The sequence below is a fragment of the Electrona antarctica genome, assembly GCF_951216825.1.
Source record: "Electrona antarctica genome assembly, chromosome: 13".
Lineage (NCBI taxonomy): Eukaryota > Metazoa > Chordata > Actinopteri > Myctophiformes > Myctophidae > Electrona > Electrona antarctica.
In genome coordinates this window covers 10,736,538-10,759,818 of record NC_136794.1, presented here as the reverse complement: position 1 = coordinate 10,759,818, position 23,281 = coordinate 10,736,538, and the positions used below count along the sequence as shown (strand labels likewise).

General features: G+C 44.6%; 2 protein-coding genes across 4 annotated transcripts in view; one reads left to right on the top strand and one right to left on the bottom strand.

The window, feature by feature from the left end:
- fgf14 (fibroblast growth factor 14) overlaps positions 1 to 6,596 on the top strand; it is a gene marked incomplete at its 5' end in the record, with an annotated part of 181,718 nt that extends 175,122 nt beyond the window's left edge. For all 3 annotated transcript variants that reach the window (XM_079517571.1, XM_079517569.1, XM_079517570.1), the window contains 2 exons: positions 154 to 352; positions 1,480 to 6,596. In XM_079517571.1, coding sequence (XP_079373697.1) covers positions 154 to 352; positions 1,480 to 1,628 — 348 coding nt within the window. In that variant the 3' untranslated portion in view covers positions 1,629 to 6,596. The remainder of the gene's footprint in view (positions 1 to 153; positions 353 to 1,479) is intronic.
- itgbl1 (integrin, beta-like 1) overlaps positions 6,478 to 23,281 on the bottom strand; it is a 53,029-nt gene continuing 36,225 nt past the window's right edge. The window contains exons 8-11 of the mRNA XM_079517568.1: positions 18,207 to 18,323; positions 13,230 to 13,376; positions 10,785 to 10,898; positions 6,478 to 7,236 (exon numbers count right to left, since the gene is read on the bottom strand). Coding sequence (XP_079373694.1) covers positions 7,148 to 7,236; positions 10,785 to 10,898; positions 13,230 to 13,376; positions 18,207 to 18,323 — 467 coding nt within the window. The 3' untranslated portion in view covers positions 6,478 to 7,147. The remainder of the gene's footprint in view (positions 7,237 to 10,784; positions 10,899 to 13,229; positions 13,377 to 18,206; positions 18,324 to 23,281) is intronic.

Sequence of the window (23,281 nt, the reverse complement as noted above, 5' to 3'; positions counted from 1 at the left end):
TGAAAGTTATGGGGCATTTGTCTCTGCGACCTCCACATAACGTAATCTAAGACAAACTATCTCTTTGTTTGTGTACCGTTGTGAATTCTGTGTGATCACTGAGGCCCGTTCTCATTATATATCTTTCCTTTCTCGTGTCTTGTGTCTTTACAGGAACTCTTTACGGCGGAATGCAAGTTCAAAGAGTCGGTGTTTGAGAACTACTATGTGATCTACTCGTCCATGTTATACAGACAGCAGGAGTCGGGGAGAGCTTGGTTCCTAGGGCTCAACAAAGACGGCCAAGCTATGAAGGGGAATCGTGTGAAGAAAACAAAACCAGCTGCTCACTTCCTGCCCAAGCCATTAGAAGGTAAACAGCAGGCAGTATTGTGATGCCAATATGTGTTGGCCCTGTGGCTTTACGGAAGGACCAGCGGGCCATAGATGAGCTTTCCACATTATGACTCCTAATCAAAGACATCTCAAAATGAGTAACGACACAGCACTATATGTAATCTGTATTTATCTGCTGATATGTACCCAAATTGATCGTTAATGGTGGTATAAGCAATAAGCATTGTTCAAATAAGTGTTAAATGGCTGTGTGTGTGTGTGTGTGTGTGTGTGTGTGTGTGTGTGTGTGTGTGTGTGTGTGTGTGTGTGCGTGTGTGCGTGTGTGCGTGTGTGCGTGCGTGCGTGCGTGCGTGCGTGCGTGCGTGCGTGCATAGCCTGCGTGCGTGTGTGCGTGCGTGCGTGCATAGCCTGCGTGCGTGCGTGCGTGCATAGCCTGCGTGCGTGCGTGCGTGCATAGCCTGCGTGCCTGTGTGCGTGTGTGCACTAACGGGTATCTCTCCAGCTCCTAAACAGAACATGTTGGGATACCAATTTCATCCAATCGGGACGAGAGCACAAACGCAACGATAAATAAATAATCACTTACACCACCTTTAGGTGGAATTTCGTATCCCTTTGGATCCATTTTGAGATTCTTAATTTTAATTTAATGAACACTGAGAATTGTACTGTGTGCCTCCTGGGAGCTGAGAAAGTCTGTTTCAGTGTCATCACGATGAAATGTTGATACTTCACAATGCATTAGTGTTAGTAAATGTCCCGTCACTCTCCTCACTTCCCATGTCGGACTCCAGTCCATTATTTAAACATGGAGTCATGCTGAAGTGTGCTGTAGCCATGGCACAGATTATGAAGTGCTAGATAATGAGGCTGTATTCCCCCCAAAGACTTGGTTGTATTTACATTGAAGAAAGAGGCAGGAAAACAAGCTAGTATGCTGCGGCAACACCCGTGCGTGGGGTAGGGCGGGGGCTACACTGTATAATATATATATATATATATATATATAGTATTTTTTAAATATTATACGGTTTAGACTGATAATTGGTGCTTGGTTTACCTATGATTGTAAATTGTAAAAAGTTGTGTTAGGTTTTATTTTGCTTTACACTGACAGTTTGTGAACAACTCTCTCTCTTCCAGTTGCCATGTACAGAGAGCCATCGTTGCACGACGTCGGAGAGACCAAGGTGCCCAAAGCAGCCGTGCCCCCCGCCAGTAAAAGCACAAGTGAGCCAGCAATGAACGGAGGCAAGCCGGTCAGCAAGCCAGACCCACCGCCCCCCACATAGCCACACCTCCCCTGTGTGCTGGGTGTCGGGTGTGCAGAGGGCTGGGGAGGAGAAGGGAGGAGGAGAGGCCAGGGTGAGGGGGAGATATAGGACGAGGATGGGGGAAACGTGATGGAGTCAGGGCTCCCCCACCACCACACCCCACCCACCCACAAGACTTCCAAACCCTCTTTCTTCTATGGAACCAAGCGAACCTTCCATACTTTGCCCTCCTCGATGTCCTCCTCCCTCTTTCCAGCAATTTCATCGTGTGCAGATGGATTCTGAGGGAACCCGACCCCCTCCCCCCCCGCACATAAACACACACACACACACACACACACACACACACACACACACACACACACACACACACACACACACACACACACACACACACACACACACACACACACACACACACGCCCGTGCTCCTACCTAACCACCCTCCACCCCGCCAGAGTGTCTCCAGCACACAGGGGTGGCTGGGGGGGCAGCAGAGAATAACTCTGATATTGGGAATGCCTGGCCCGACATGGAATGCCTTTAGAATCTTCTCTGTAAAACTGTGAGAATCCATGAGAACGATGTGTTTTCACAAGCCACAACGTGGCACCTTTGCTTGCTGATGGTTTCATCCGAGAACACCTTCCAACCCACCCCACCCAGTCCCACCGCCCTGATGACGCCCCTGTTGCAGCAGAGTCTGTGTAATTTCAGATCTATTTTCTATACCACAGTGCACCAGCTATGTTCTGGGGTAGAGACTGTACAGATAGAGTAAATAACTTGGACTGTCATTATCTATTTTTTACCAGTATGATCCCGTCTCTTTCTCTTTCTAATCTCTAGTCTAGTCACACACTTTCCTCTTTGTCGAGTCACTTAGACGAGACAAAAAAAAAAACAAGAAAAAAATACTAAAATAAATACATTTTGTGGGGGCGGTGTGTGATTTTCTAAGTAAGACACACATCCACGGCAATGTGGTACGAGTAGCATACACACATGCTACATGTAAAGAATCCTGATATTGTTCTTGCCCACTGTAAATACACACATACATTCTACTGTACACACACACACACACACACACATGCATACGTGCGCCCGCGTACACACACACACACACACACACACACACACACACACACACACACACACACACACACACACACACACACACACACACACACACACAGTAAAGACATGCACTTCTTACACTGTGTGGGGAGGGGAAAATCAGAGTCTAAGATGAGTCTACCAAAAGTGTTGCTTTTTTATGGCTACATAAAAAAACATTGGATGCTGGCAGATAGCTCCTGCAATCATAGTTGATGAAGTGCTAATTACTGCAATCAGTGTGAGGGACCCTCCACACACGCGCACGCACGCACCCACCCACACACACACACACGCACGCACGCACGCACACACACACACACACACACACACACACACACACACACACGCGCGCACACATGCATGTGTGCGTGTGTGGGAGAGCGCTGTAGGGAGTGGTGTATACATATCACTGTCTTAGATCCCACCAGCGGTTCAGTCCGCCTCCTCTGGTAAATAGCAAGCTGGAATCTATTTTTCTTGAATCTTATTTCGGAGCATAATGGGCTCTAGGAATATCTCTAGGCCTTGTGGGCCTCGTCCATGTCCTTCACTCGCGGACTTCTCTGAACTAGGAAGCGAGGCTTTTGGCTTTGACTCAGATGGTCTGTAACTGCAGTACTGGCAGCCATTTTGTGGCCGCGTCTACACAGCAAAATTCCCAGTGTTAATTTAACTCTGAGTGTACAAATGTATACTACATGGATAGATTTGTACACTCCCAGAGTTACAAATGGGTTAGGGTCCAAATGGAGTTATACATGTTTAAATTAATACTGAGGATCCTGTGTAACTTCAATGCAGAGATCCATGGCCGAATACAAGTAGGCGCCATTTACACTGGCTGCATCCCCCTTTTGTTCAGCAAACTAAAGCATGGGCAAGGTTAGTATTGTGTTCTCTCTTCTTGCAGCAGTTATACAAGAGATGGCTTATATTGTAACATTTTCACTGTATAAAACTTAGGGAAAATGACTATTAAAAAAAGTAACTTTTTAACTGACTAGATATTATGAGAGGATTTGTTTCCTAGCGCAGCATGCAGAGTCCGGCATCAATCATCTTGGCCTCTCATGTGCCTGTCTGGACCTTGATTCCTCCCCGGCATGCAAAAACACGTCCCCAGTCCAGTCCCCACTGGGCCCCAAGGTGCCTCACTCACTCCACACATCTCGTAGACGACACGTAGCATTATCCAGTCAACAACAGTCACCGTACATGTGCAAAATTGTGCATGCTATTCCCTCTAACAAATTATGCGAACCATGCCCAGGATTGTTTTCAATGACTTCACTATCCTCCCTTAATTGGCTTGAGTGGAAGTGGTGTTCGCCCGCTTGCAGCCAGTCGTTTACATTATGTAGCTAGCTAGCCCGCTAATGGTAGCGAGCATAATGTGCACGTCGCTGTCAGGTACTTCAAAACCTTTTACATCCACCACAGCTTGCCAACTTGGAATGCCGTGTTATTGTTGATGTGCAACTTAGCCATCGGCTGCTTGGCGCGTGCGCACACTATGCTCCCTCGGGTGTACCTCACGAGCTTGTTATCAAGGGATGTAAAAAACAAACAAAAGAAACCCAGTGTGGGTTATATACAATGTTAGAGGGAATGACATTCTCACTCACCATGCACAGAAATCCACTCATACTGAAATAACCAAAGTATTTTTTGCATTCCCGGAAGAAACTGGTTATTAACGAAAAGTAACTGATCCACTTTCTGATTTGATTCACCCAAGCTTTCACTGTGATAGTATCTGTTCCACACAAAAAAGGGAATAAGCAACTCTGCGTACACCTTTTTATAGTCCCCGAAATCCTTTGACTGATGTCACTTTTGAGAGGCTAGAGATACCTTGAACCATCCACGTGCATGTATTGATATTGTTACAAGGGGCAAAGTGTGGGGAAAGTACTTTACTGATGTATGTATATTCATTAACCACTTAAACTCTCTGGTCTTAGAGAAACTGTACTCGGATTGCTTTTTCCCGTCTACCCCAAATCTCTTTGCCACAAAAAGCTGATCTACAAGTTTGTAGATCTACTTTTGGGATGTTCCTCCCATAGGCATGCTGAGGTTAAAGTGGTTAACGAGTTGTGTAGTTTGGTTTTGAAAGCTGAGTGGGCATGTTGTAGGCTGTGGCACACTCATTATAGTTCTATTGGATTCTATCAACAGATTTATATAACATTTGTCTTGTTTTATCGATTTTTGGTAGATAAGATTTTAGAATATACTGTAGGTAAACAGACACGGGATGCTACTGTTTGCAACTATTAAGCAATTGATTTGGTCAACATACAAAAACTAAATTTGATTTTATTGGGTTTATTTATGAGTGGCCATTTCTTATTGCAGGATGTTGAAGCACATTAGGTTACACTTTAAATACTTGTATGTACAAAGCTGTTAATGCTGTAATGACAATGCTGTGCTATACACACAGTAGGCCGAGCACCACTAGTTGTGTGTTTTGAGGCTGGTGTCAGTCCTCCCTCCTTACAAGCCGTCATTTCCAACACATTAACGAACTCTACATGCTGGGCTCGCTACTCCGGTCCTGCGGTCCAGTTGCCTGGCTCCTCCAAGGCCAACTTTATTTTTGTAAATGACAGGTGTGTAAATCTCTGGTTTTGATCTCCGTAGCCACCTGTTTAGTTTGTCAGTCCGTTCTTGTCATTTCTCTCGTATACGGGTCGTGCGTGATGTCGTCTTCTGATCCTGGCAGTCGTCTATTTTGTTTACCAACCCTCTCACTCTTCAGATTTGTTGAAAGGAGAACTGTTAATAGATTTATAGCTCCTTTCGTTACCTGTACTTCTGTTTTCAACCTCTTATTTCGAATGTTGTCCCATCTGTTGCATGGGGGAGAGGATGGCATTGATGAACTGCATGTAGTAGGCTATGTCTATCAAGAACTGTTGGTATGTACCGCTAATTTTACATACATATATGCAACGAGTTTGTCTGCACTGTACAGTTTGTGTTTGTTGTATACACATATACAACATATTGAATAAAATATTTATATAAAGGTGTGCTGTAATGTCAGTAACATACTCAATGCAATATAGTGTGCAGTATATTATTGCACATGCCATTTTGATGGGACAAATAAACATGGAGGGGTTGGCTATACTAAAAAGCATGAAAAAAAAGGCCAAAGTAGAATTACATTTTCTTTGTGAATTCGGTCCTCTGTTCAAGTGGTGATGGAGCACTTGTGTCATTGCAGCTCTTATCGTCGGATACACTGCAAAGCCATGAGTGTTAATTGAAATCAGGGACTATACAAATGGAACCAAATGGACCCGCAAGGGTCCATTTGGTTCCATTCGTACTCTCAGAGTTAAATTAACACATACGATTTGACTGTGTACCACCTTTTTTAAGTGACATGGACGTCCAGCATGACACAACTGAACTATGTATGTCCTTTTGATTTATTTTTTTCTACCACATACAATTTAACCTTATCACTAGTTTGACTTGAGTGGGAAATGCCCTCATGTACTACCAACGGTACAGTATGGGTTTCCATGCAGATTGTTGTGGGTTGGCTGTTTTATACAGGTGGAGAAGAATAGGCACTATTAAAATGATTTATTTTCAAAAATATATATATAGATATATACCATTGCAAGTATGCCCATTGGATTTATGTCATGTTATAATGGATTTATAACCATGTATGATTAAGGTCTTCGCATTGTTTTCCATGCAAAATGTTTGTGTCATGCGGCACATTTAATGTTTTATTATTAAAAACGAATAAAAACCTCAATCGATACTCCTGACTTGAGTGCAGAGTGAACATCGAGTCGTTTGTGAAAATGCACCATTGTTCGGCTAATAAACAAACGACTACCAATACATTATTATGCCCCACAAAATCGCACAGTCCCTCTCCTTTTCAAAACGAATCATTCATCATAAAACATTCTCTTCTCCTCCCACAACTGAATTATGTTTGTGCACCTGTATACTATTATGTGTAGCTTTATGGAATATGTAAGCTTTTATACATATACAATGTTCATACATATTGCTATATTAGAAACACAAAACGTTACATACATGTGTTCTAAAGACAGAGAGAGAGAAAGAGAAAGAGAGAGAACAAAACTAAACGCATTCTTTCCCATTTGAGTATTTTTCTTTTTTGCATACAAAACAAGGTTTTAAAAAAGCTCATTTGTAACCAGTACAAAGGATTTCATGAATGAATGCTGATAATACAACTTAAGTGATTCAGATAAATCATAATGAAGGAGTTACATCATCCAATGTTTTGGTCTTGGCCTCCCTCCCTCACTGGGGTCCAGGTTGCGGCGGTTTCTGCAGCCCTTCGGTGGTGGCCTCCTGGTGGCTCCTGGCAGCCAGGTCTTCCGTGTCCACTACAGTGGCCTGCGTTAGTACTCCGCTCCCACCCAAATCTCACAGGCGTTCCCCGTCCAGCCATCCCAACACTCACAGTTGCCGCAATTGCACACCCCGTTCCCTGGTAAGGAGAGGTGAGAAGGGCAACTGTGTGAATTAACTTAAGAATTAACTGCTCCATCATGCTTGACCTTTTATAACAAGGTTCCTGTTTTCACACCCTGCTTCACTAGCAGCAGCTTTGTGATGGAGGAGGGGGACTTTCAGCATACTCTTAAGGTGGTTGCACACCGGCCGCGTTTTTCGGAAAACCGATGGAGGAACGCCACTAAAAATCCGAATTCGCATCCGATTCGCGCCCGGTGTGTGGAGACCTTTACTCTGTGCTTTTAGGAATACTAGGCTTTTAGAATAGTTTGGGCTCTCACTTGCTCATTCAACAGCTGTAGCAACTCATAATGTAATAACGGCTCAAAATGTAAGAACAATTCATTATGAAATGTACTAAAAGCTTATAATGTAATAATCAGCTCATATAATGTAATCAAATGAGTGCATATCATAATCATGGATTTCCACTATTTTGAACATTTTCACATCTAAATCCTAACCAGGCTACCGTAAGTATAGTTGTCACACGTTTCTGTGGGGCATGGAGATAAGGTGGTGTCCTACAGAAACACAAGGTCCCTGGTTTAAGTCAGCCTTTTTGATCATCTTTACATCTAAATCGTATTAGAGTAAGTTATGCATAGAACCATCTATGCATCTAGCATGGGAGGAAAGGTCAGTGCTTTTGTTAACAGAAGATTCTCGGTTCAAATCCAACAATGTTTTCCCAGTTTGTTTCTGACTAATCTTTAACTGAAGAGCGTGCATTAGAGTGACTGATAAGGAAGTAGCAGCACTTCTGTGTAGACAACAACAAGAAAGAGTCTCGGATCCTTAGGGGGTTTTTTTTTTTACAGGTATGGTCCACGATCTCTCGGTACTGCTCGGGGATGAATGCGCCATCATTCAATTAAACAAAGACAAAACTTTTTGTCACACAGGCACGCACGCACGCACGCACGCACGCACGCACGCACGCAAACACGCGCGCACGCACGCACGCCACGCACGCACATATCCTTGTTGGAACACGGCCGTTTATTAAAAAAAACACATTTTGAAAAGGTGGTCCTGGTGGCTCAGCCAGTTAGGGGGCAAACCATACTGGTTGCTCGTAGTGAGCAGTGCACGAGGACCTGGAATTGAACTCCACCTCCAACTTTTCTTTCATGCATCTACTCTCTCACCACTTCTCTCTTTGTCCTTGGTATCCTGTCTCTCTACACTGACCTATCTGAAATAAAGCATTATTTCAATGCCAGAAATACACCTTGGGGGGGAAAAGTAATCAGAAGCAGTGGACTGCTGTGGAAAGCTGTCAACATACTTGTGACAGCAGGTGCTCTCACATTCCTCAAAACATATGAATCTGTTGTGTCAATCTGCCTGCGGACTGCGGTCTATAGTCCTCGTATCTATCCCATCTATTGAAGAGTTGTTGTAACATCCCACTCTGGATGTTACCCCCCCGGCTCCTCTGTGCATGGCACATGTCAAGTGCTGAGTTGTCAGAGGGGAGGCGGCGGGGTTAGGAGGTGGACGCCCGCTGTCTGCCTGTCTGTCACACAGCGGAAGAGACACATTTAACACAGCGCTTCGCCCATGGAGGGAGGAGGATGCTGGAGGACAGGCCATGCAGGGAGGCAGAGAAAGGGGGGGGGGGGGGCAGAAAATAGGTTGTGGTGGTATAGAGCGTCGCAGTCCCTCCCCCTACCATGGACCAGGAAATGAATCCCAATGCATTTTTCCCATAGACATTTCTTAAAGTATTTATTTAAAGACGGTTAAGCCGCGGACAAAGCCAACTCGAGTCGTGACAACTCATGACAACACAAACAATATTTTGGACCAAACAAATAATTACAAAGAAGAAAAACAACAAAAAAAGTGTTGTAACCTGCCGTTTTTTTCTTCTTTCTAATTATTTGTTCGGCCCCAAAAATTGTGTTTGTTGTCATGATTTGTCACGACTCGAGTAGGCTTTGTCCGCAGCGTAAACGTCTTTAAATAAATACTTTCTGAAATGTCTATGAGGAAAATGAACGGAGAATCATTTCCTGGTCCAGGGTAGGGGGCGGGACTGCGACGCTCTATTGGGGTTGGATGGAAGAGCTGAAAAGGATCATGAGGTAGGGAGGGAGCGATATGTGGCCCATTCGGACATAATTTGGCCCTGAGTGAGCGATTGCGACAGAATTGGCCTTGGGTTACTGGTTCCCAGGGTGCAGGCCTGCCAGAGCTGCCACTCATTTAGCCTTGTCCAGGGACAAGGAGGCTGACACGTAGCACACCAAGAGATGCCACTGCGGCAATCTGTAAACAACAAGCTGTCTGCCACCGGAGCAAGAACAGAGGCTTTTCTTTCTAAGCCTGGTTATGCCCTTTGGATGCCAGAGTGAGCCATCTGCATTCTAGACATGTGTTCGTTTAGACGGTGAGACTGCAATATTAAAAGGAAACAATGCTTAAGTTTGTTGGGAATTATCCGAGAGTGACAAGCAAATCCACTGGTGTATTTCATGGTGAAATTAGGTGTATTTCACCAGGAGGCCTAATTTGTTTGACAGATTTCCTTTTTATTTTTTTATTTATTTTACCTTTGTTAGATATGTGCAAATTACATTTTGTCTCCCAGGCTAAAATGGCTTGCTGGAATTATCATCTTTGGTGCATGAAATTAACCAGCAGGCATTTCTAATATGTGGAATTTTCCACATCACTCATCGATTGTATGTGTAATGAGAATCTACAGCTTTGACGATTGCATAAAATTCTGTCTGGGATGGAGAGTAGTTTACTGGTAAAGTCGTGAGACACATCTTGGAAAACGAACATGGAACCTCGTAAAAAGGGGGTGGGGTGCAGGTTTGCCTGTGTGTGTGTGTGTGTGTGTGTGTGTGTGTGTGTGTGTGTGTGTGTGTGTGTGTGTGTGTGTGTGTGTGTGTGTGTGTGTGTGTGTGTGTGTGTGTGTGTGTGTGTGGGCGGGGGGGCTTCAGAATTAGATAAAAGGAAAATGAAAGCAATAATCCTCATGCATATGGTAATGGTGACATGAAAAAGTTTGAGAACCACTGACTCCATCTTGAAATAAATAAAATGCTGATCCTTAATTTGTGTCACACTGTGGTTGACATTTGGTGTCATGAAATGCAATAAGGGGAGCACTTTAAACAGCTGTCCAAATTCTTGGCAAGCCCCAGGACAGAAATAATTATAAACATACTGTCACTGAAATGTCCATTATCAGCTCAGAGAAGTCGGCTCCTGTGGATTAGGAGCTGTACAGAGAAAAGTATCTGTGCGTGTGTGCGTGCCCATTTTCCATTTAGCTTTTTCTGTTGGTTCTCCATCCTTGACACGTTTGCCAAAGACATTAACTATTATAGAATTGGGACAGAACCAACAATTGAAGAGACGTGTGTGTGTGTGTGTGTGTGTGTGTGTGTGTGTGTGTGTGTGTGTGTGTGTGTGTGTGTGTGTGTGTGTGTGCGTGTGTGCGTGTGTGCGCGTGTGTGTGTGCGCGTGTGTGCGTGTGTGTGTGTGCGTGTATTTGTCCACCTGTGCAGATAAGGCCATCATGTTGGTCACACTCTCGGTCATCACACTCACAGTACTCTCCAGACACCCACCAGTCTTGGGGTGAGCACATACACTGGCCACAGTGACAAGACCCTGCCGAGAAACACACACACACACACACACACACACACACACACACACGCACACACACACACACACACACACACACACACACACACACACACACACACACACACACACACATATTACTATACTTGTGAGGACATTTAAGAGTGATTTTATGTTATAAAAAAACACACATGCATACACACAGAACACACTGTTAAAGTGAAGGACCATGATATTTGAAGTGACAACACATCTTCCGTTAAAACCCCCTGTAAATGCTGTCCACAATGTCTCCTGTAACGGAGGCACGTACTACTAGTACTACATTTGGTGGAGACGATCAACAATGCAGGCAGAATCAATATGCTCCCCCTTGTCTACGAACCCAAACAAATCGCACCCTCTTTTAACACCCGTCTCCTCCCCTGTAGCCATCCTCCCGTCAGCATTTTTTGCTTCCCTCTGCTCCTCCTCAAGGACAGCAGGACAGGATAATAAGGTGTTAAGTGTTCTGGTATAGGGAAGGAGGCTGACGAGACAGAAATGAACGTATACGAGTCTGGTGTTCTCAAAGATCATGGTGGGAGTGTGTGTGTGTGTGTGTGTGTGTGTGTGTGTGTGTGTGTGTGTGTGTGTGTGTGTGTGTGTGTGTGTGTGTGTGTGTGTGTGTGTGTGTGTGTGTGTGTGTGTGTGTGTGTGTGTGTGTGTGTGTGTGTGTGTGTGTGTGTGTGTGTGTGTGTGGGGGGATGTTCTATCAACACGGGTGGAGGGCGTCGGGGGTCATTGGGAACCAGTCTGAGGAGGTCAGCCTCAACTTGACACTGCATTTGAAAGTGGGAGGAATGAGGAAAAGATAGAGAGAGGCAGGGAGGGAGTGCAAGAGAGAGAGAGAGACGTGGACAGAGTCAGACGAGGTGAGGAGATGAGGGGAGGGGGAGAGGAGAGGAGAGGAGCTGAGAGAGATAGTCTTTTATGTTTGTGTCTGAATGCTGTGGAGCGTGGAGAATGAACATGCTCGTTTTCATTTTCACACCCCATGGCTCTTAACGCTGTGCAAGGCTGGACTAACTGCGGTTGGACTGTTGTAATAATGATGAACCTGCATATATACAGTCAGTAACAGTATAGTCACGTATACCTCTTGATAAAATAGAAACAAATTAGCCTGTTTTTCATTATGAATTGATTGGCATATAGAGTGACAGGCAGCAACCAGAGATGCGCCGCGTTGTGCTATAAGCAACATCTTTACAAGGCTGCAGCTAATTATGCGCTCGTGGGATTTGGAGCACGACCCAAAACTATAAGAAAATGTAAATTCAGTTATGATGAAGTTGATTAATTCCATAATAAAAACACTGTGAAAAGTTGGAGGGACACAATGCAACACCAACTGAGAGAAAGAGAATGTGGGTGACTAATGCTCATAAAATATATATATATTGAAAACATATGCATGGGCAGTATTATGCGTGTCTGAAGTACCAGGTCTTATTACTTAACTTAAGACCTGGAGGCGTGGTCGATGCTGTTTGGCCACTCAGAATAGCCAAATGGCATTGATCACGCCTCCAGGTCTTAAGTTAAGTAATAAGACCTGGCATTTAAGACATGCATAATACTGCCCCATATGATTACTTTGATTACATCATTTAAACATTCTTCGAGGGTTTTCTCTTTCCGGATACTGTGCTGGATTAAATGTCACCGTACAGGGGGGAACATTGTTTTCAGGAATTTCCACTTGCGGTGCCTCGGGCAAGCTGTCTGTTTGTGTACATGTCCCATAGTGTGGTGACAGTGTCGGGTGGAGGCCTTGTGCCTAGTGAATGCTCCGCCATACCACGTTGTGTCGCGCACTGAATAAAAGCAGACCCAGCTAGTAGCAAGTCATTAGTGACCAGATTTGACTGAGAGACTGCCATCGCGCAAACCCCAGCTTTTCACCAGAGGAGAAAAACTTTATTATTTTATTTTTTTTCCCAAAATGAGTTAATAGCTCATGCAGACTCTTCACATACTGGAGCATGTCTGAAATAAGTGTCAGAGCTGAAATCGACATGTAAATATGAAATAAATGCTTAAACATGTAGCTAGGTGTAATGTTAGAGTCCACAGAAGTGAACCTTTCAAGCCTGTTTTCTCAACTCGGTGTTTCTCTGCAAGACATTACTCTATAAGCCACATCTCCAAAACTGGTGGGTCAAACTGAACAACCAATATGTCAATTTGAAGCTATGATTCCCTGCTTTCATATGACATGACAAAACGAAAATACAAAAAAATCCAATGGCAGTCCCTCAGTCAAATTTAGTCATATTAATAAATTTATTTTATTATTGACATTCTGTTCACCTTTCCCACTGCACAGGAGTCCGCCGTCGGTCTCACAGAGCTCCTTGCTCTGCGTGTCACTCATGTCACATGTCCGCGGGAACTGGCAGAGTTTCCCGAACCACTCCCCCTCACAGATGCAGCGTCCACAGGAACAGTAGCCGTGACCTGTGAATGGGAACACGCGTGCATGCAGTCATTGTTCATTGAATCACTCCTATAGAGCGTCGCAGTCTCGCCCCCTACCATGGACCAGGAAATGAATCCCAATGCATTATTCCCATAGACATTTCAAAAAGTAATGCGGACAAAAGCCAACTCGAGTCGTGACAACTCATGACAACACAAACAATATTTTGGACCGAACAAATAATTACAAAGAAGAAAAACAACAAAAAAAGTGTTGTAACCTGCCGTTTTTTTCTTTTTTCTAATTATTTGTTCGGCCCAAAAAATTGTGTTTGTTTGTTGTCATGATTTGTCACGACTCGAGTTGGCTTTGTCCGCGGCGTAAACGTCTTTAAATAAATACTTTCTGAAATGTCTATGAGGAAAATTAACGGAGAATCATTTCCTGGTCCAGGGTAGGGGGCGGGACTGCGACGCTCTATACTGTATATCAGCTAGCAACCTGTGGGCCGGCCGGGGTCTGCAAGGACATTGCAAGTGCATGGGTCTCCAAATAGTTTGCAAAACACTAAGATTTATGAATCATTAACATTTCATTTCATAAAAATAGGTACTTATATTATGTTAGTACCATTGATCCAAGCTAGAACACGATTGTTTGACTGATCATTAAAATAATCATGCTCTGAAAAGGCACACCCTTCCCGTGGGAGATTTTCAAGTGGGCCCTGATCCAGAAAGGCTTGGCAACCACTGCCAAACCAAAGGGTCTATCCTGACCCACTCCTTATTTTCCTCCACAATAAAATCTCTTGTGCTTGTGCTTTGTGGTTGTGGATATACAATTTTTTGCCAAATGCCAGAATTTGTCGGCAAGGGTTCAAGTGGTTGGATGCAGGGGTTGGGGGGGGGGAGAGGGGAGGGGGGTGATGCAGAACAGAGACGCGTAAAGTTGACAAGAGAAGAAGGTGAGTCTTGACACTAATAAGCAGTACAAGGAGACAGGCCCACAGGAAGACAAGAGAGATTGCAGGCTTATTGTATTTCCCTGGGAGACATGAAAGGAACTGTCACTGCTGGTCTTGTCCTCTCCTTAATAAACCTCCACCACTTCAGAGAGCGGAAGAAAAGAAAAGAGAACAAAGAAAGGCTACAGCAGACAAACACTGACAAGTGCACACATGTGTGCGTGCCGTGCGCACATTCACATGGACACACACACACACACACACACACACACACACACACACACACACACACACACACACACACACACACACACACACACACACACACACACACACACACACACACACACACACACACACACACACACACACACACTCATAAACAGGCCAGGCCATTTAATTGGTTGAAACAGGTGGTTGGTTGGCAGGGTGGCCTAATGGGTCCCCAGCAGAATTTCACAAACACACACACACACACACACACACACGCACACGCACACGCACACGCACAACACGCACACGGCACACGGCACACGCACACGCACATGTACACACACACGCACACGCACACGGCACACGCACACACACTTTCATCAACACAACCTTTTGGATCACTCATGCTTATCCGTGATTTACTGTATACTTACACTGTAGTTGCACGCGGGTAATTCACACCGAAGATCTAAAAGCTGCACAAGACGTCATCGTTACGCCACTGATTGTGATCAGCAGGCGTGGCCCATTGTGAACAAAAATGTTGCAAATCATAAACGCAGAATCGGATTACGATGAAACCTTTCACGCACATTCGCACTATGTTGAGGAACAAATGCCACCCTTTTAATATTTCCCTATTATAGCGCCACCAGGAGGCCGCTTTTTGCGAAACAGTTTTTTATATTACTCCTACAAATGTATTAGTGTTTTATTGTATGCCATTCATTTATAATTATAATAATTTTGGGAATCTCATTATAGGCGGACATTTTCAAACATTTTCTCTTTTTGATCCCGAACAAATAGTAAAAATAGTTGATCTACAATAAGCTTATACAGTAGATCCACTATTTTCTCTATTTTAAATTGGGCTATAACTTATTTTTGCCACCCCCTATTTCCTTCTGAAATTACGCTTCTGATTGTGGCAATGATTGTTTGTTTTATGCCGATAACTCATCCACAGAAGATCCTATCGTTCTGTCAGGAAACTCAGTGCAGTTGCCGGCTGCCCTTCATTGGGCCGCCTCAGCATCACCTTCTCATTCACATGATTCACTCATCCAATCACACACTCATTCCATGCATCTTCATACCGGCTATTTAAACTGTAAGTTTGCACTGTACATCCTAAACTTTTGCTGCTCACCCTCATCCACTGCAGCTACTGTATATATACCACCTGTCGTTTTTTATCTGCTGTTTAGGTACGGGGGATTCAGAGTCCCTATGGTTGGGACTGATGCGCTTGAATGATCAGAGTACCTAAAAAGCAGATCCAATTCATCGCCAAACTATAATAAATATATTGCTCATTTTATATTCAATAATATAAAATATAATATATTCTATTCATGAAGTTTTCAGCTCATATTCAATACTCTGTTTATGTGGATTCACCCCATCTCCGATACGGTACCTACATTTCTGTCTCGCTCTGCAATGTGCATCTTCCTCTTGTTGATACATTTCGGTCTCTTTCTCTCTCTCTCACACACAGACAATCAATACTGTTTATTTTATTTTCCTCAGTCTATTGTGGTTCTTGTAATGCAGTGGTGGTAGGGGGAGGCTTACCGTATATGATGTGTGTGTTGCGTGCGTGTGTTGCGTGCGTGCGTGCGTGCGTGCGTGCGGTTGTACACACAGGGAACTATAGGTGGAGTTTGTCACTCAACTGGGATGGAGTGGCAGTCTTGGCGGGCCATGCATGGCTGCCTCAATCAGCCAGGCTGGGAGAGCAGTTAATTGCTTTGGAGGAGCGGCACCATGGTCCCACTCTCAATTTGTCTGTACCTGCTGCCTTCCACACTACAGGCACATCACACAGCACTGCCCTATAGAGGCTGGGGAGGCAAGGGGGTCTCTGGTTCTATACAGAATGGTACAAGCCCCATGAGAACCATGATGTACGAGAGAGAGAGAGAGAGAGAGAGAGAGATTTCATCAGAGTTTTAGAGTTCACTAACAGAGAAGGAAAGATGGGAGAAGCGAAGACATTATCCAAGTGAGGGATGGAGCTCTAGGAGGAGATGGTCCATCTCAGGAGCCAGCACACTCCCCCTGCCCACAACTATTCTATAGCCACATATACAGTACCTAATAACTTCCACAGGCCTCCACCTATAGCATCTAATCTGTTGGTTGACAGACTGTGTGTGCGTGTGTGTGTGTGTGTGTGTGTGTGTGTGTGTGTGTGTGCGTGCGTGCGTGCGTGCGTGCGTGCGTGTGAGAGAGAGCACACATGCAGCTCCCAGCGGTGCTTCCCTGCGGGTCCCAGAGTGTCCCTATAGCTAGTGGCTGAAGCATTGTCTCTGGGCAGTCCCAGTGCACAATGAGCCCCAGTAATGCATTCACATAAATATTGCAGCCCCCTTAAAGGAGCAACTTCACCTCAGATACTGCAATGCACCAGTGACGGAAAACGCCACAGCTCCCCAAAAGCACATTAGAGAGCACCTGTGTGTGTGCGTGTGCGTGTGTGCGTGTGTGCGTGTGTGTGTGTGTGTGTGTGTGTGCGTGCGTGCGTGCGTGCGTGCGTGCGTGCGTGCGTGTGTGCGTGCGTGCGTGCGTGCGTGCGTGCGTGCGTGCGTGTGCATGTGTGTTCTGAGGGGGGGGGGGGGGGGGGGGGGTGCACTTGTGTGCATGTGCATGTGTGTTCGGAGGGGGGGGGGGGGGGTGCACTTGTGTGGAAGTGGAAATGTGTGAATCCCTTCAGACAGTAAACATGAGCTCGTACTGTATGTGCATTGGAGACATGGGAGAATAAGGCATATGATCAGAAGTGTGTGTGTGGGAGAAAGATGGTCTCAGTGAGGGAATAGATTGAGCACCCAGCAGAGTTCTAGCATCGAACACAAAGGCACGTTCCATCATTAACATGAGTGTAGCGGCAGAGTGTTGCACACTCCGCCCCCCCTTGTCAGCTCTGTAAGGCACTGCGATCTGTGCTTACACCATAAGAGCTGGCAAATGAAGCATGTATCACGTTTGACCTGCACTTCTACAGCACATCAAGTGTAGGTGAAACGTACTCTGTGAGGTGTGCATATAGAGTGACTGTGTTTATTACAACTGACACTGACTAATAATTCACAGAATACAGAGGGCGAGAAGCGACCGTGCACGCATCCGCCTAGGTGACAGCAGACTGCTGGGGGAGCGCTGGCGCTTTGGCATGGGGGGTCAGTGTGATGAATTCTGTACTTTGATGAGGTCAGATCAACATGGAATGTCAGAACAGGTCAGCTCCATATATGGAGATCTAAGGGTGGCAGCGGGGGCAGTGTCTTGATTGTACAGGGTTTGATGAGGGTCCAGTTAGGGCCGGGCCATTATTTTCGGGCCTGTTGAGAACTCTAGTTTTCGCCGGCTGCCGGGCACTAATAACTTTGGGGCAGGCCCGTCTAGAGTTTAAATGGACATTGAAGAGGAAGGATGGGGATTGGGAAGGATCAACATATGGAATCAGGGATCAGGGATCTCCATATATGGGCTTAATATTGACGACATCACGTGATGTCACAAGGCATGACCATATATGGGGTGTGACCAACTAACGGGAAATGCACGATTTCATATTTAACTGCGACCTGCAGTCGCAATTGACACCAGGAGCCTATAGGTGACTTGATTCTATAGGCTTAAAATAATTGATTGAAAATGAATGAATGAGTATCCTCACCTCCACAGACCTCCCCATTGATGTCCTCACACTGGCGGTCATCACACTCACAGTTCTTCCCGTGGACACGGCTGTCCCCTGGGGGGTGGCAGGTACACTGCCCGCACTGGCACTGCCCTGCACACAGAGAAGTACTGTATATGTTCATATTTGACAAGTTCAGCGCACGCACACACACGCACACGCACACGCACACGCTCACACACACACACACACACACACACACACACACACACACACACACACACACACACACACACACACACACACACACACACACACACACACACACACACACACACGCACACACACACACACACACACACAGCTCAAGATGTTCCTCTCTAACTTCAATCACTCAGTCTCTAGTGAGTGTGGCCACAGGGGAGTATATTGAGTGAGCATGCAGGCTAATGGTGAAGCTCATTAGAGAGACATCATGTATTTCAGCTGGTCTGACCTATCAGCAGAGGTGTGCAGCGTGCATACATAATTCCAGATTTGTTATAAATATTCTCTCGAAGAGTTGTTGCATTCGGCATGACCCTCAAATGCAGATTCCTCGAGGGAAAGGCTGTGCAAATTAAACCTTCACATCGAGCCATTACTCAATATACAAGTTTAAATTGTAGGTTTTGGAAAAATAAATTGGCTTTGTGTTCATTCATTTATTACTGCTCTCTGTATCAAGACATGATTATAAAAGTTGGCACAGAGCAATACTTGGTGCCAAAGGTGTGCACATCCTATCGACGGCGGGAAATAAAATACTCTTTAATGTGGTTTTCGAGTGTGACATCATCTTAAATGCAGCACTGTATCAGTTACAGGTGTATGATGAGAACACTTGGTTGAGGGTCCCCTTTTGAAGACCCACATAATCGAACCCATGTGGATACATTGAGGGCTGGATTTGGGTGGGTGGTTATATAGCAGAGTAGCTCTGCCAGAATCCCAAAACCCTATCTCTCCATGGGAAGATTCCACTATGGGTGAGCAGCAAATGATTGGATTCCCATGTGGGAGACAGACAATCAAGGTGGTTATTGCATTCTGCATTCACACCGGGTATGACACAAGTTTCTTTTTAAGAAGCAGCATGATTCAATACTAAGTCAGAGTAAAGACGCAATAATGCTCGAGGCAACGCAAATAGAGCTGTTGCTACATTATTGTGTTAAGAAATGTATTTCCTGTCCTGCTATGCATGAGTATTGAAAGAAAATGAAACATAACATACTGGGTGATAACAAGGGGATATATTGGTTGAAATATGGTTGAATATTTAACTGCGAAATGTACTGAAGTGTATGGAAAAAAGTTTTGTGGAGTTGAATATGGTCATTCATTTTCTCTTGACAAGGTTTGATCATAGGGGGAGCTGTGGGGAAAATGTATGTTAACAATAGTTCCAGGAAGTGAGGTACCAGGAACAGCTATAAAAGTACAGGAAGTGAGGCAGCTGGGGGTTCCATTTTAGGTATCAAAAAGAGTGTTTGATGGTGGTTTACAGGAGACTTTTAAGACCAATACTAAACAAGAATCAGAAATTGATAAACCACAGAGTAGTGAGGCCGTAAAACTTTGACATCTGAAGAAGAAAAGTTTGGTCAATGAACATTTCTGAGGGTTTAACTCTGGATCCAGAGCTTTTGGACAAAGGGGAACCTGCTGTGGCCGAGCTCCTGACTTGAAGGTAGGGTGAGGAATATACTTTTTGAGTGGTGCAACCACTCCCTTATGTGAGTGTGTGGCTGGCTGCCTGGCTGGCTCGGTGGGTGGGTGGGTGCGTCTGAGCACGAAAACAGCATGGTTGTTTTTCACCACACACACGCACATTAACTGTATGGTGATTTCGGGTGTGCCAGTACAGTACAGTACAGTACAGTACAGTACAGTACAGTACAGTACAGTACAGTACAGTAGAGGAACCCCCACATGGTAACTCTGTCATTTCTCAACCGTTTTGGACGCGGGGCGTTTGCCACATTTGCCACAGTTTGCCACATTTTCATTTGTATTTTGAAATGTATTAATTGATCAAGATTATGTCAGCTAAAAAACATTGCAATTTAATTTCAAAAGCAACAGTTTTGTGTTTTCTTTTTGGTCTGCATTACAGTTTGTTACAGTATAAAGAATTACTGATGCAGGTAACCTTTATGTCGCACCTTTATTTCTTTTAGTTCTTTAATACAACTCAGACCTACAATTTTAAGGTTCTGATTGTTATAGAGTGATGCTGGCGAATCGCTCAAGAAAAATAGCTATAAATCAGCTGCGTCAATTGGGTATGGCAAGCTATGGCAGCTGGGCTCCAGGGGGGGAAAATAAAATAAAATGAAGGGGAAAATGGGGGAAAATATGCCAAAAAATTTGCAAATAACTGCATATAACCGCGAAAATGGAGGAAAATAGGCCAAAAAAGAGGAAAGTTACAGCACATAAACACAAGAATTCTGGGCACGATGCATGCATGCATGCCACGCGTCATGAACTTGCCATACCTATAGCTTCTGCTGAAATGACGCCACTGTTATAAATAGACATCTGGTGCAGGATCCAGTTTGAGAAGTAGTTAGTTGTGTGTGTATTTCCTGACCTACAATACATGATACAACACTTGTAAATGGGTTAGGGTTATCATTCCGTTAAGCAGTATAAGCACACATTGTGCTCGCTGGTTTTACCCATGAGTTAAAAAAATCACACCCGTGTGAACTGAGTGGTGCAAGGTCTTATATAGCCTGATCAGCTGTGGTCTGACGTAATGTCAGTGACCATGGTAACCATGCTCACCTGTGCACGGACAGGTACAGGTACACAAACATACAGACAAAGCTGGTTGTTGGAGTGGTTTGCACCACTCAACAGGTACAGGTACACAAACATACAGACAAAGCTGGTTGTTGGAGTGGTTTGCACCACTCAAAAATAATAGAGAGGGCACTGCATGGAAATCCCCTCCCATCCACTTGCATGGAGTTGCTCACCCAGCGCATACTCCCTTTTCACCCATTCTTCCCGGGTTGTGAATTGTGATGGGCAAGGCCTATTTGGGGCATAGCCTATGCGACGCCTTTTGCGTCATAGAATTTTATTCATGAATGTGCAGGGGGCCGCGACTCGAGTCATGAACGTGCACCGCTGCTATCGAGTACGATCAAGCTCTGTTTTATCGTGTTGTATCGCTCGTTCATCATGTGTCTGGTCCCAGCTGCAGTCCTTTGGTTTCAATTGGCTTCAATTCTTCCTCTCGGTTCTGGGGTCTTGGTACAACACACTGTTCATACATTGCTGATGCTGCTGATGTCAGTTGAAGAGAGTGACATGCCTCCTGTAATTCCATTAGGCGATGTGATTGTTATCGTATCACTATCTGCCATCTGGTGACACTGAAGTATACTCAAATGTTATACTCTGTTACAAGTAAAAGTCCGGAATTGAAACTCTAGGCTTACTTGAGTAGAAGTACAAAAGTATTGGTATCAAAATGTACTTAAAGTACAAAAGGTAAAAGTACTACTCATTATGCATGCAGGATTTCTCATTTCAACTGTATAAAAATCTTTTGAAAATAGCGGATCTACAAGCTCACAATGCATCGCGATCTTGTAGATCGGTTATTTTCAAATGGCCAAAATGTATAGGCTATATAGAGCCCCGAAGTCTGACGTCAATATCAGTAGAGGGCGCTAAATCCACGGGTTCATGTACTTCTTTTTTGCATTGTAATCCCCATAGAGGGATTGTGATTGAAAAATAAGCAAATCATCCTGGCCGTTTCACTCATATGGATATCAAGAATCAACTGACTGTGAGAAAACGCTAATATAACTGCTGTTGAATTAGTTACATTTTCGCTAGAAACAGACTGTATCAAATATGAGGGTCGATACAGAGACACCTCCTCGACAATATCGCAGAGACAGTTTGTTTAATTTTGGACCACAATGCTTATATGAGACGATTTTAAGATGACCCCGCATGTTATTCTCAGAAAGTATTTATTTAAAGACCTGTAAGCCTCGGGCAAAGCCGAAGGAAAAAAGGGTACGACACTTATTTTGTTGCTTTTCTTCATTCTAATTATTTGTTCGGCCCAAAAAATTGGGTTTATTGTCATGATTTGTCACCATCCGAGTTGGCTTTGTCCGAGGTCCAAGATATTGAAGAGACAAAGCATCCAGAAGCGCTCCAAACAAGTGAACTAATCGCACAATTAATCGCAAAAAGGGAATTATTCAGCTGGATGAAGACGGATTGTTTAAACCCACTTCAGGCTTCAGCCCTTTCTCCTCCTCAATGTATTGACCGGAGTATTTCCTCTTTGGTGCAATCATCTTTCTTCCACGGTGCTTTCCTGTTTATAGTCCTGCAGGGCTTTTGTCAGTTTTGACAGTAGACCTACAGATTAATAATAATTGATAATTGATAATTTTACACGCACGCACGCACGCACGCACGCACGCACGCACACATACAGTCACGACAGTCACGTAGTCAAAAGTGCTGTATGTCACACTGGCCTCTGTCTGGCAACCTCTCCAATCTCCATCCTGCCTCAGAGATAAAACACCATCTGCTCCAGGGGCTCAGTTACCCTAGCAACCAGTGATGTCATAACACCCCTGCCTTATCGATTATCTCTGTGGTCGTCACAGCTGCCTGCGCCAGCGTGTGTGTGTGTGTGTGCATGTGTGCACGTATTTGATCTTCCTCTCTAAGAAATAGACGGCATCTTACAGTAATAATGCTGGTCACATCACCAGTGATCACCAGTCTGGCACATTCTGCCGAAATTAAACACTGAGGTATGTCACGAATAGTCACAATGATGCATATACAACCATAAGCAGGTCTGTACAAACCTTGTCTATGTGAGAGAGACATGGGACACAAGTCCCAACCCCTATAGACTTATCATTGAACAACACAGGATCTGTAACTTCAAGGCCATGAGTTTGGCATGCAGCCTTGTTTATCTCCAAAGCTTGTCTTCTTTCTGCTTGGCCTTCAACGGCACTTTCCCTGTTGCGAGTCTTGTGACAGCTAGAGAAGGGGTCCGGCGTCTC